Source organism: Podarcis pityusensis (genome assembly GCF_964106645.2).
Source record: "Podarcis pityusensis genome assembly, chromosome: 5".
NCBI lineage: Eukaryota > Metazoa > Chordata > Lepidosauria > Squamata > Lacertidae > Podarcis > Podarcis pityusensis.
Window position 1 is genome coordinate 3,549,061 of NC_138032.1, and position 13,356 is coordinate 3,562,416.

The 13,356-nt window shown below is 48.9% G+C and overlaps 1 protein-coding gene across 1 annotated transcript; it reads left to right on the forward strand.

Moving 5' to 3' along the window:
* On the forward strand, positions 1–12,948 carry ZDHHC19 (zDHHC palmitoyltransferase 19). The gene is made up of 9 exons (XM_081007522.1): positions 1–275; positions 1,886–2,007; positions 3,397–3,524; positions 5,155–5,327; positions 7,502–7,607; positions 7,861–7,931; positions 8,775–9,024; positions 11,985–12,045; positions 12,732–12,948. Exons 1-9 carry the CDS (start codon positions 16–18, stop codon positions 12,860–12,862), a joined length of 1,302 nt encoding a protein of 433 aa, XP_080863648.1. The 5' UTR covers positions 1–15; the 3' UTR covers positions 12,863–12,948.
* Positions 12,949–13,356: the final 408 nt, after the last annotated feature.

Sequence of the window (13,356 nt, forward strand, 5' to 3'; positions counted from 1 at the left end):
ACTTCTTCCGCCACCATGGCGACGTTCCACAACAGGGGAGACCCCCCGCTTCCGTCCTCGATCTCCTTTGCCGCATCACAACATCGCCCTGGCAACAGACTAAGGGGGATTCCATCCAACTTGGGCCCAGCGACTGCTCCAACAGCTTTCCCTGGCTCTTCCCCTCGAGACATGGGGTTTGCCCAAGATGGATGCCAATCTCTCACTTCCAGCATCTTTGCTTCTTTCCACTTCAGCACCCTGATGGGTCTCAGCTGCCTCTTCTTTACTTTCCCGTAAGTATGAAGGCGGATCCGGGATGTCCGAGTCAAGGAGCAGCAGTTGGCAATTCCGCTCGGCTGGCCATTTTGAATTGAACGATCCCATCTTAGGGTAGGGCAGCAGAGGTAAGAGGCTTGCTGGATCAGACCCAAAGGGTCAGCTGGTCTCACTTGATCCCAACAAATGGTCTACCTAGAGGTGCTACGTAATACCTGTTCGGCACTTGTAATATCTTAGTCCCTGCAGTCTGGAGCAGCAGAATACAAGCTTCCTCCATCTTCCATGGGGCAGCCCTTTAGATCAGGGGTTGGCAAAAGTTTTAACCGCGGGCCGGTCCACTGTCCCTCAGACCTTGTGGCAGGCCAGAGAAGCAGCACCGGGGGTGGGGAGCTGGAAGAAGAGGCGAGGGGGGCAAGTAGTCCTCCCCCCCCAGCCGCTGCACTTACCTTCCCAGGGGCTGCCCCTGCCGCTGCTTCTCGTGGGTTGGCAGAGCGAGCTTGTCCGCTCCACTCTCTGGCCCATAGGAGCACCAGGGCGGCAGCGGCAGAGGGAAGATGAGCAGCGCAAAAGGGCTGACTCCGGAGGAGAGGGGCTGCGTAAAATGGCGCTCAGCTAGCTCAGCCCAGCCCCCTTCCTCCTCTAGGCAGGGCGGGGAGAAGCCAGGAGGGAGGGAGGGAGGAGGCACCGCCTCAGCGGGGGGTGATGGAATGGCAGGGGGGGGGAATGGCGCAGCCCAAACAAACAAAATCCCCACACTGATCCACGGACAGTCTGGGGGCCAGATCCTGAAGGCAACTGGGCCTGATCTGGCCCGCGGCCCTTAGTTTGCTGACCGACCCCTGCTTTAGATATTTGAAGATGGCTATCCTATCATCTCTCAGTCTCCTCCAGGCTAAACATGCCAAACTCCTTCAACCATTCCTCATAAGGCCTGGCTCCCAAACCTTTGGTCATCTTGCTTGTCCTCCTCTGCATGCATTCCAGCTTGTCAATACAGTGGTACCTCGGGTTAAGAACTTAATTCGTTCTGGAGGTCCATTCTTAACCTGAAACTGTTCTTAGCCTGAGGTACCACTTTAGCTAATGGGGCCTCCCGCTGCCGCCGTGCCGCTGCCATGCAATTTCTGTTCTCATCCTGAAGCAAAGTTCTTAACCCGAGGTACTATTTCTGGGTTAGCGGAGTCTGTAACCTGAAGCGTATGTAACCCGAGGGTACCACTGTAACTAAAAGGCTGTCACATGGAAGATGGAACGAGTTTCCTTTCTCCTGGAGGGTAGGACCCGAACCAATGGTTTCGAGTTACGAGAGAGGTGATTCTGAGTTAACATCAGGAGGAACGTTCGGACAGTGAGAGCTGTTTGACAGTGGAACGGTCTCCCTCGGACGGTGGTGGACTCTCCTTCCTTGGAGGTTTCTAAGCTGAGGTTCGATGGCCGTCTGTCATGGATGCTTGAGCTGAGATTCCTGCATTCCAGGAAGTTGGAGGAGATGAGCCGCAGGGTCCCTTCCCATTCTATGATTCTTAAACTGTGGTGGGCACAGGACCTTTTTCTTCCAAGGTTAGCTTCTTCTGTGGGCCGAAGCCAAGGTCTCGCCCCAGCCTCCACCTGCTTCCTCCCACAGGTGCAGCTGGCTGGCCCTCCATGTGTCCTGGGCCTTCCCCGCCATCTCCGGCCTCCTCTTCATCCCAACCATTATCTACTTCCTCCTCACCAGTTTCACAGACACTGGAATCCTCCACAAAGGTAAGTGTGCAGGGGCTGCTCCCACCCTGCCACCCTACGACCAAGCTGCAAGATCTGGACTCTCTCCATGCAGGCTGAAGGTGTAAATAGGTGTAATAGGTAGAAATATGGTTTATATTTCTTAAGGCTACGACAGTCTCCGCTGTGCCTCAACCCTCCAAAGGAACACAGACCTGGCATGAGTGCCCTAGAACCCCCTGGAATCTTGCAGAGTGAGGGTGGCACCCAACCTTTGTAACACTATTTCTAAAAATGGAGGACTTTGGATCAAAGATTGTCAAGTGAATCGGAGAATTATACATCGGTACCTTGGTTCTCAAACTTAATCTGTTCCGGGAGTCCGTTCCAAAACCAAAGCGTTCCAAAACCAAGGCGCGCTTTCCCATAGAAAGCAATGCAAAACGGATTAATCCGTTCCAGGCTTTTAAAAACAACCCCTAAAACAGCAATTTAACATGAATTTTACTATCTAACGAGACCATTGATCCATAAAATGAAAGCAACAAACAATGTACTGCAGTCACACAATCAATCAATCAGTAACTGAACTGGGCTCCATACAGTCACAAAAACAAAACAAAAAGAGCCCAGAAAACAAAAACGCAAAATAAATAGCAGAAACAGACGGACCTCAGCATAACACTCAAAACGGAAGTGTAACACTCAAATCGGCGCACGTTCAACTTCTGAAAAAAGTTCGCAAACCGGAACACTTACTTCTGGGTTTGCAGTGTTTGGGTTCCAATTTGTTTGAGTACCAAGGCGTTTGAGAACCAAGGTACCACTGTAGCTCTGTTAGGAAAATGGGGGAGTCTCCTAACAGTTCCCAGAATCCTTTGGGGGAAGCCATGACTGTTTAAAGTGGCATCACAGCGCTTTAAATGTGTCTTTCTTCTTCTTCTTCTTCTTCTTCTTCTTCTTCTTCTTCTTCTTCTTCGGCGATCCCTTGTAGCCGAGTAAGGTTGTCTTCCATAAACACGGTTTTAACAATGAGTCTGTAAATGACTGTGGAGGCCAATTCTGGATCCACACGTCCTTCCACAGTGGGGACATAGGTTTCCAGACGGGAGTTGATCACAGTGAGGGTTTGCCAAGCGTGCCTTCCTCTTAGCACGTTTCTCCCTTGCGTCCTGAGTTCGAGTGTCTTCAAAGCCCACGACACCTTTGGTCAAGGCTGTTCTCCAACTGGAGCGCTTGCAGGCCAATGTTTCCCAGTTGTTGGTGTTTATACTACAGTTTTAAAAATTTGCCTTGAAATCTCTTTCGTTGACCACCAGCATTACGCTTTCCATTTAAAAGTTCGGAATAGAGTAGTCTTTAAATGTGTGGTGTGCACATGGCCTGACTCTGAAGCTGCTTTCTCCCTTCCCTGCTTCCTTCCACGGCCAGGCATTGAAGAAGAGCTGGTGAACCAGGCCTTCACCATGAAAGACCTCAACCAGCACTGGTGCAACAAATGCCAGCTCTACTGCCTGCAGCACACCTTCCACTGCTCCTGGTGCAACACCTGTGTGGAGGTAAAGAACTACAGCGGCCCCTAGGGGCAGAGGAGAGGAGGAGGAGGAGGAGCTCGACTGGGTTCGCATTTAAAGTAAAACCTGTTACCTAGTTTGCACTTTCTGGAGCACGGTGCAAACTGAAATGCAGCCACGATTCAAAATTTGGCACGTCTCAGAATTTTGCGGCGCAGTTCTCTGGTCAAGCTCTGTGTGCAACAATGCATATATTGCTGCAAGGTGTGCAGATAACATGCAAAAAGGCAATATATTGGGGGATATTACTTGCGAAAATATGTATGTTAGTGAAAAATGCATACAGGAAAAGTGTTTTGCACCTGGGGTGCAAAATGCGGCTGAGCTGGACAGAAGGTTCCTTGGAAGTTCAAAGGTCAGGGCCCTGGGGTGTTCCCCGAAGCGCCGTGTCCAAACTCTTTGGCCCCACCTGCAGGAATTCTTTCCTTTCCTTTCCTTTTATTCATTTTTCTTTTTCATTCATTACATACATCTCATATTCATAACATTTGCTATGCATTCCTTCCTCCCTCCCCTCCTAGGCTTCCCCCAACTTCTGCTTCCGGTTTGTTTCTCCTTTCACCCACTTTGCTGCCTCCTAAAAGAAAAAAAATACAAATAACGTATTTATACAATAACATCAAACCTAAAAACATAAAAATAACAGTGAATACACCATATTATTTCTCTATCTACACATTTTCTAATACTAATAATGTGGGTGTTCATTTAAATCCTACCATCAAGTCTATAGACTTTCTTTGTTTCTGCAAGTTTAATATAAATGGTTCCCATTCTTTTTCAAAGTCTCTGTTGTCTTTTTCTCTTAATCTGTCTGTCATTTTTGCCAGTTCTGCATAGTTCATCAACTTCTCTTGCCGTTGTTCTTTAGTTGGGATTTCTCCAGTCTTCCAATTTTGTGCAATCAACATTCTTGCTGCTGTAGTGGCATACATGAATAAAGTCCTTGTTATGTACTGAAGTTCTCACCCTGGGCCAACAGGGGGATACAGTGGTGCCCCGCAAGACGAATGCCTTGCAAGACGAAAAACTCGCTAGACGAAAGAGTTTTCCGTTTTTTGAGTCGTTCCGCAAGACGAATTTCCCTACGGGCTTGCTTCGCAAGACGAAACGTCCTGCGAGTTCTTGCGAGTTTGTTTCCTTTTTCTTAAAGCCGCTAAGCCGTTAATAGCCGCTAAGCCGCTAATAGCCGTGCTTCGCAAGACGAAAAAACTGCAAGACGAAGAGACTCGCGGAACGGATTAATTTCGTCTTGCGAGGCACCACTGTACTGTAGATAGTTTTCATTCAGGTCCACATATGCAAATAAGGGATTGAAAGTGACATTCAGTGATTGGATAGTTACAGAAAGTAGTTACAGTTGCGTTGTACTGGAGCTCTATATAAGCAGGCTGGCTGAACCCTTCAGTTCAGTTCTGTTCTGGCCTGTGAATAAACAAGAGCTGTTTGAAGAATCGCTGTGTCGTCTGATATGTTCACCCACAACTCAACAGTCCTCTTTTCTTTCGGTATATCTTGGCTTAAAATACCTAATAAAAAGGCTTCTGGTTGTTGTTTTTTACAAAAGTTATTTTCAACATTTTCTTCAATTCATTATACTGTATATTACCTGCAGGAATTCGACCACCACTGCATGTGGGTCAACAACTGCATTGGCTACCACAACCTCCGCTTCTTCATCTTCTTTGTGGCCTTCCTGAGCGGCTACGACCTGGCGGTGCTGGCATCCTGCCTGGTGTACCTGGCATTCAACTCCCAGCAGGCTTTCAGCGTGGAGAAGATCTGCACGTATCCTTCAGAGAGAAGTTCCCCTCCCTCTCCTGTAACGCTGGGATTCACGTTCAACACTCCCGGCTTCTCCCAGAGAATCCTGGAACCTGCTGTGGGTGCGGAGAGCTGTTAGGAGACCCAGATTCCCCTCCCAGAATTCTCTGCTTCTTCTTTCTTTCTTCTTTGATGGTCACTTGTAGCCGAGTAAGGTTGTCTTCCATAAACACGGTTTTAACAGTGAGTCCGTAAGTGACTGTGGAGGCCAGTTCTGGATCCAAACATCCTTCCCCAGTGGGGAGATTGGTTTCCGGATGGGAGTTGATCACAGTGTGGATTTGCCAAGTGTGCCTTCCGCTTAGCACATTTCTCCCTTGCGTCCTACAAAGAGGGATTGATTACTAAACCACTCCAAGAATTGTAGCTTAGAATTCTCAACCCCCTTAACAAATGGCAGCTCCCAGTATCTTTTAGGGGAAGCCATGGCAGTTTTAGTGCTTAAATGCATGGTGAAAATGTGGCTTTATTTTATATTATTATTCTTGTTGTTGTTGTTGTTGCTGTTGTTGTTATACCACCCTATACCCAGGGGTCTCAGGGCGGTTCACAAAATAAAATCAAGATATAAAGCCACAAAATACATAAGAAAAATAGTAAAAACAACCCAATAACACACACACACACACACACACACCCCGTTTTTTAAAGGGCATAGGATGTAAATCAGATCAACTAAAGGCCTGGTTAAAAGGGAATGTTTTTGCTGGGCACCTAAAGGTGTATAATGAAGGTGCCTAGAGAACTTCCCTGGGGAGAGCATTCCACAAATGGGGAGCCACTGCAGACAAGGCCCCATTCTCATGTTGCCACTGTCTGGACCTCTCGAGGAGGAAGCACACGAAGAAGAAGAATAGTTTTATTATATGTCACCCATATGACTGGGTTTCCCCAGCCACTCTGAGTGGCTTCCAACAAAGTATTAAAACACTATAAAACATCAAACATTAAAAACTTCCTGATACAAGGCTGCCTTCAGATCTCTTCTAAAAGTTGTGTAGCTCTTTATCTCCTTGACATCTGATGGGAGGGCGTTCCACAGGGTGGGCGCCACCACCGAGAAGGCCCTCTGCCTGGTTCCCTGTAGCTTCACTTCTCACAGGGAGGGAACCACCAGAAGGCCCTCAGAGCTGGACCTCAGTGTCTGGGCTGAATGATGGGGGTGGAGATGCTCCGTCAGGTCTACAGGGCAGAGGCCGTTTAGGGCTTTCAAGGTCAGCACCAACACTTGGAATTGTGCTTGGAAACTTAAGTGTGTCCTCCAAGCTGTGACGACTAGCTCAGTCAAATATTGCTGAAAGATTACGCATCTATCACGGAGCCACCCCACCGTGACCTCCCACCAGCCAACCATCCCAGGCTGTCAGCCACACAGAGGAGCACTCAGCCAGCAGCTGCAATTCATGGAGGCTCCTTGGAATGCAAGGCTTTCCCAAAAACCTGCCTTTGCATAGCACACACCTAGCAGATGAAGACCAGGCTACAGTGACTATGCATGCAGAAGCCTGGTCTTCATCTGCTCTGGTTATCTCCTGCTTGGACTATTGCAATGCGCTTCACCTGGGGCTACCTTTGAAGGTGACCCGGAAACTACAACTCATCCAGAATATGGTTGCCAGACTGGTGACTGGGGGCGGCCGCCGAGACCACATAACACTGGCCTTGAAAGACCTACATTGGCTCCCAGTATGTTTCCGAGCACAATTCAAAATGTTGGTATATAAAGCTATAAATGGCCTCGGTCCAGTATACCTGAAGGAGCATCTCCACCCCCATCGTTCGGACCGGACGCTGAGGTCCAGCTCTGAGGGCCTTCTGGCGGTTCCCGCCCTGCGAGAAGTTACAGGGAACCAGGCAGAGGGCCTTCTCGGTAGTGACACCCGCCCTGTGGAACGCCCTCCCACCAGATGTCAAAGAGATAAACAACTACTTGACATTTAGAAGACATCTGAAGGCAGCCCTGCTCAGGAAAGTTTTTAATGTGTGATATTTTATTGTATTTTTAATCTTTGTTGGAAGCTGCCCAGAGTGGCTGGGGAAACCCAGCCAGATGGGTGGGTACAAATAATAAATTATTATTATTATTATTATTATTATTATTATTATTATTCTGACTTCCTTGACTCCGGTGCTCCCAGAGTGCTGGTGACCATCCCCACCGCGTTCTACTTGGTGCCTCTGCTCCTCCTGGTTTGCACCCAGATCAGATACATCTTAACTGCTCATCACAGCTGCAAATTCCAGGTACCGCGTGCAGATGCAGGGGCAAACATGGCTGAGGAGAGAAACTGCTCCCTGTGAGTGGAGCCGCCTGGTCTGAGTTCCTGGGGATGTAGAGCACCAAAGGATGGTGGCCAGAGCTGTGTGTGCTGCTGTGCACCATCGCATGCGGCCAAACTTTGAGAGCTCCCCAAGCCCTTGACCCCGAGCCCAGCAGAGACTGCCTGTTGCTGCTGCTTCCCTTTCCATCTCTGACCTCCCTCATCTCTCTCCACAGGCTCTGTCCTTCAAGCAACCTTTGGCCTTGAACTGGCAGGACTCAGGGTGGTGCAAGAGGCACAGAACCAAGTGCGTGACTCGGGGCTCAGGGCTTAGCCATCCTTCTTCGGGGGTGACCTCCGGGTGTGGAGGGTTAGGGGCTGCCATCCAGATAGGGGAAATCTTTAGCTGGCAGGTGACGGAATCACATTCCTTGCTTGCTTTTATTACAGTGGTACCCAGGGCCGTCTTAAGCATACCCAGTGCTGTGGTGCAAAGCTCCCTCCTGCCCTCCCCCTGTTTCCCTTGGTTTTTAGGGAGGGAGGAAGTCCAACACCATCTCCTTTGTCTTGCTGATATTAAGATGAAAGTTGTTCCCTAGGCACCATGTAGATATTTTTGGACCTCCCCTCTATACGCTCACGAGGAGTGGGCAGTGTTAAGTTGTGGGTGAACATATCAGACGACACAGCGATTCTTCAAACAGCTCTTTTTTATTCACAGGCCAGGACAGAACTGAACTGAAGCGTTCAGCCAGCCTGCTTATATAGAGCACCAGTGCAATGTAACTGTAACAATTTTCTAAAACTATCCAATCCCTGAACGTCACTTTCGATCCCTTATTTGCATAACTATCTACAGTATCCCCCTGCTGGCCCAGGGTGAGAACTTCAGTACATAACAGGCAGGCATGGAGGCGGCGGCGGCCATGTGGCGCACTCTGCAGAGGCTGAATTTCAGAAGAAGCACTCAGTAAATACCGGGTGCAATCTAACCACCTTCACACAAGCTTTGCGCAAGCAAATAGGGAGGATGCTCAGTGAGCCAGTTGCCTGGAGGAGCTCTTAAGTCAGAAGATAGTCCCTCCCACCACAATGACACGCCCACCCCTGTTTCATCTGCACCTCCCTCCTTTCCATGCTCTTCTTGCAGGTACAGAGTGAGGTCCTCCGGAGTGATGGCCCTGGGGGCCGCCGAGGCCGCTGAGCTCTGCCACGTCCCCTGGGTCTCCAGCATGGGTTCAGCCATCCCCGGCTCCTGCCCTCACAGCTGCTGCCAAGACCTGTCCCGCCAGCAGAAGGTGCTCAAGGCTTGGCGCCACTTCCTGTCCGCCATGGGGAGCCTTTTGCACCGAGAGGGTCCCAGGCTGGGAGGAGCGTCGGCGGAAAAGGCAGAGAAGCAGGTGAGCAGGGGGTGGAAAGATATGCCTGTGGGATTGCCGTTTGCCTGACGCATGGGCCCGTCCGCACCTCAGTTTGATGTGGAATAGCTACCCATTGCATACCCTTTGATTTCCAGGTTCAAGGTGCCCTTAACAACTCGGGACCAGTTCACCTAAGAGATCGCCTTGCCCCATATATTTCGGTGGAACTTTCAGGTGCCACCCAGCACCTGTTTCACATCCGAAAAACTCAAACTTGTAGTGTGGCAGCGCCTAGCCTTTGGAACTCCCTGCCTATTGATATCAGGCAGGTGCCTTCGCTGGGCTCTTTTTGGTGCCTGCTAAAAACATTCTTGTTTAGACAAGCTGGTTCGAATCCCGGCAACAGGGTGAGCTCCTGTTGCTCGGCCCCTGCTCCTGCCAACCTAGCAGTTCAAAAGCACGTCAAAGTGCAAGTAGATAAATAGGTACCGCTTCGGCGGGATGGGCAATGACAAACCTAGGCAGCATCTTAAAAAGCAGAGACATCACCTTGCCAACAAAGGTCTGTATAGTTAAAGCTATGGTTTTCCCAGTAGTGATGTATGGAAGTGAGAGCTGGACCATAAAGAAGGCTGATCGCCAAAGAATGGATGCTTTTGAATTATGGTGCTGAAGGAGACTCTGGAGAGTCCCATGGACTGCAAGAAGACCAAACCTCTTCTTTCTGAAGGAAATCAGCCCTGAGTGCTCACTGGAAGGACAGATCCTGAAGCTGAGACTCCAATACTTTGGCCACCTCATGAGAAGAGAAGACTCCCTGGAAAAGACCCTGATGTTAGGAAAGATGGAGGCCACAAGGAGAAGGGGACGACAGAGGACAAGATGGTTGGACAGTGTTCTCAAAGCTACCAGCATGAGTTTGACCAAACTGCGGGAGGCAGTGGAAGATAGGAGTGCCTGGCGTGCTCTGGTCCGTGGGGTCATGAAGAGCCGGACACGACTAAACAAAAAAAAAACCCAACAACAACATGGTGGGATGGAAAACGGCGTTTCCGTGCGCTGCTCTGGTTCGCCAGAAGCAGCTTAGTCCTGCTGGCCACATGACCCAGAAGCTGTACTCCGGCTCCCTCGGCCAATAAAGCGAGATGAGCGCCACAACCCCAGAGTTGGCCACGACTGGACCTAATGGTCAGGGGTCCCTTTACCTTTACCCAGATGTTTAGGAAGCTGGTGCGACTTTTAATCTGTTTTTAGTCTGTTGTTATTTTGGAAAGTTTAAGATGGTTGTTGTTAATTTTCCTTAGGTGATGGAGCCAGGGTAGAAGGTTCAGGCGATCCCTTGGGGTGCCCTGCTCCTAAGTTGTTCAGAGCTTTGCAAATTAATTCAAGGACCTTGAACCTGGCTTGGTAGAAGAGGAGCAACCAGTGCAGCTGTTTTAACACTGGTGCCAAATGTTTTCAGCCAGATGTCATCGTCCGCAATGTGGCTGCTGCCCTGAGATCTACACATGAAGAGCAGTATACTACTACTACTACTACAACTAATAATAATAATAATACAAAACACGCCAGCTGGAGTTTCCAAACCACGCCCAAGGGCAGCCTCACAAATAAAGCATTCCAGTAACCTAGCCACAATTTTACTAATGCATAGGCCACAGTGGTCAGAATGATCAGGATAAATGCTGAAGACGTTGCCTGAAGGAGCCTTGGCTATGGCCTTTGAGAGTTGCAGTGTGGGGAGTGGACCTGCCTAACCCCAACCTGGTGCCCTCTGGCTATTTTGAATTGGTACCTCCCTCTCATCAGCCTCTGCTAGTGCAGCCTTTGGGAAAGGTTGCGGTAGACAGGATGGGAGCAGGCCTGAGGTCTTGAACATGAGGAGAAGCTCCTGCAAACCTGCATTGCAGGGGTTGGACTACACTAGACGGTCCTTTGGGTCACTTCCAACTTTGCAGTTCTATGATTCTATGACCCAAGCACAGGGCAAGCAAGGTTGCAGCCCCTTTGCTGGGGCTAGGGACAAATCGAGGAGGCCCAGAAGAAAACAAAGATTGCTGTGCATTGCGGTGCCTTCCCATTCAGCGATGCTCCTCCTTCCAGGTTTTTAGCATCAGTCTTTAACATCAGCAGTCAGGAGCTTTTCAGCCCTGTTTTTGAGTTTGTTTAAAATCTAAAACGGCTTTTCTCGTATTCCTTTGTAAGTTTTTTTGTTAAACCTTTTTGTAAATGCAATACTAGAGTTTTTACAGCTGAGTCTTCAATTTCTTATTACTACTGCTTGGCTCTCTTAAATAGGGCTATGTCTAAACCTTGTCCTTGAGGTTTTCATACCTTTTTTGTAAACTCAGTGAAGCGTTTCGGTACTGCTCTTGAGTTTGTTTAAAATCATTGAAGGTTTAAAATTTCTTTATTTCCTTCTGAGGAAACGGATGAGTTCAGTGAAACGAGTTTTGTAGCCGGCATCTCGTTACGTCTTTGTTTAATTCTAGGTTAATTTTTTCCCTTAAACTTTTTCATTTTTGTTATTTAGTTTAACTCTATATCTGATTACTGCTCGTTTCAGGGATTTGCACTGCATTTCATTTCTTGGTAAGGGACCCAGGGGGCGCTGTGGGTTAAACCACAGAGCCTAGGACTTGCGGATCAGAAGGTCGGCGGTTCAAATCCCTGCGACGGGGTGAGCTCCCATTGTTCAGTCCCTGCTCCTGCCAACCTAGCAGTTTGAAAGCACGTCAAAGTGCAAGTAGATAAATAGGTACCGCTCCAGCGGGAAGGTAAACGGCGTTTCCGTGCACTGCTCTGGTTCGCCAGAAGCGGCTTGGTCCTGCTGGCCACATGACCCGGAAGCTGTACGCCGGCTCCCTTGGCCAATAAAGCGAGATGAGCACCGCAACCCCAGAGTCGGCCACGACTGGACCTAATGGTCAGGGGTCCCTTTACCTTTACCTTTAATTTCTTGGTTCCGTGACTGTCTTTTTTCCACTGCCTCCTTCCAGGTTGGCAAGAAGAAATCTAGCTGGCAAATGAACAGCCAAGAGAGGATGGTGGAGATCCCAAGTGAGTAGATCTCCTGCTGCGGCTGACAAATCCCAGCCAGCCTCTGCAGTGGTCCACTGAGGGGCAGAGAAGGCTGCTGGGGTAGATGGGTGGATGCTGAACAGGTAAGGCGTCAACGTGTGCTTACCTGAGAAGGGCGCTGCGTCATGTGACCACTTTTATAGGTGAGTCTTAGATCAATCTCTCCCTGTATTCCCACAGCAGAGGTCTGCAACAGCTGTTTCTGGCAGCATTTATGTTCCAACAACGGCCAGGTATAACAATTGCATGAAGGGAAACCTGGGAACACTTCATCCTCACCCAGAAAAAAACCCAAGGACAAATAACTATTCCAAAATCATATATGCACCAACACTTTGGACTTCCTGTCTATCCCGTTGTATATTCCTTTTTTTACAAATGGATGTACTCTTATAAATAACCTTTTTTGACACCTGGGAATTTCAGTCTGAATTATCCCCAACAGAAAGGACTCTGGTTTTTTGGGACAGTACTTTTAATCATTTTTTTTCAGTTCATTATGGATCATCTCCCAGTACTCTTTTTACCCTTTTACAAGTCCACCACATATGAAAGAAGGTTCCTTCCACCTCTTTGCATCTCCTTCACTTCTCTGATTGGGACTTATAAATCTTAGCAAGTCTACTCAGAGTTAAATACCATCTGTTATTTTCTTTCCCTGCCAGTTCCCGACATGCTGGATTCTGTGGAGCTTCTGGATCCGGATCAAGACCTGCACTGGAAATGCCAGATCCACGGGAGCCGGCGACCTGCTTCCTCTCCCACGGCCACCCTCCTCTCCGTGTCCGATATCTGAAGGGGGGTCTCACAGCCTTCTCCTTTTCTTTCCAGTGAACCTAGTTTTGTGAAGCGAAAACTGGATAAAAGCGTTTGTAAAGTCGCCATCCTGCGTGCGAGTTCATTTCTTGTTCGTTCAGGTTGGGGTTGCGGGGGCAGCTAAGATGAGCCCTTGCAGGAGGGTGTCATGTACTGAAGTTCTCACCCTGGGCCACCAGGGGGATACTGTAGATAGTTTTCACTCAGGTCCACATATGCAAATAGGGGATTGAAAGTGACGTTCAGTGATTGGCTAGTTACAGAAAGTTGCTACTGTAGCGTTGTAGTGGAGCTCTATATAAGCAGGATGGCTGAAGCCTTCAGTTCAGTTCTGTTCTGGCCTGTGAATAAACAAGAGATGTTTGAAGAATCGCTGTGTCGTCTGATATGTTCACCCACAACTTAACAGAGACCAGTAGAAAAAAGACAGTCACGTAACCGAGAAATTGCACAAAACAAATGAAATACCGTGAA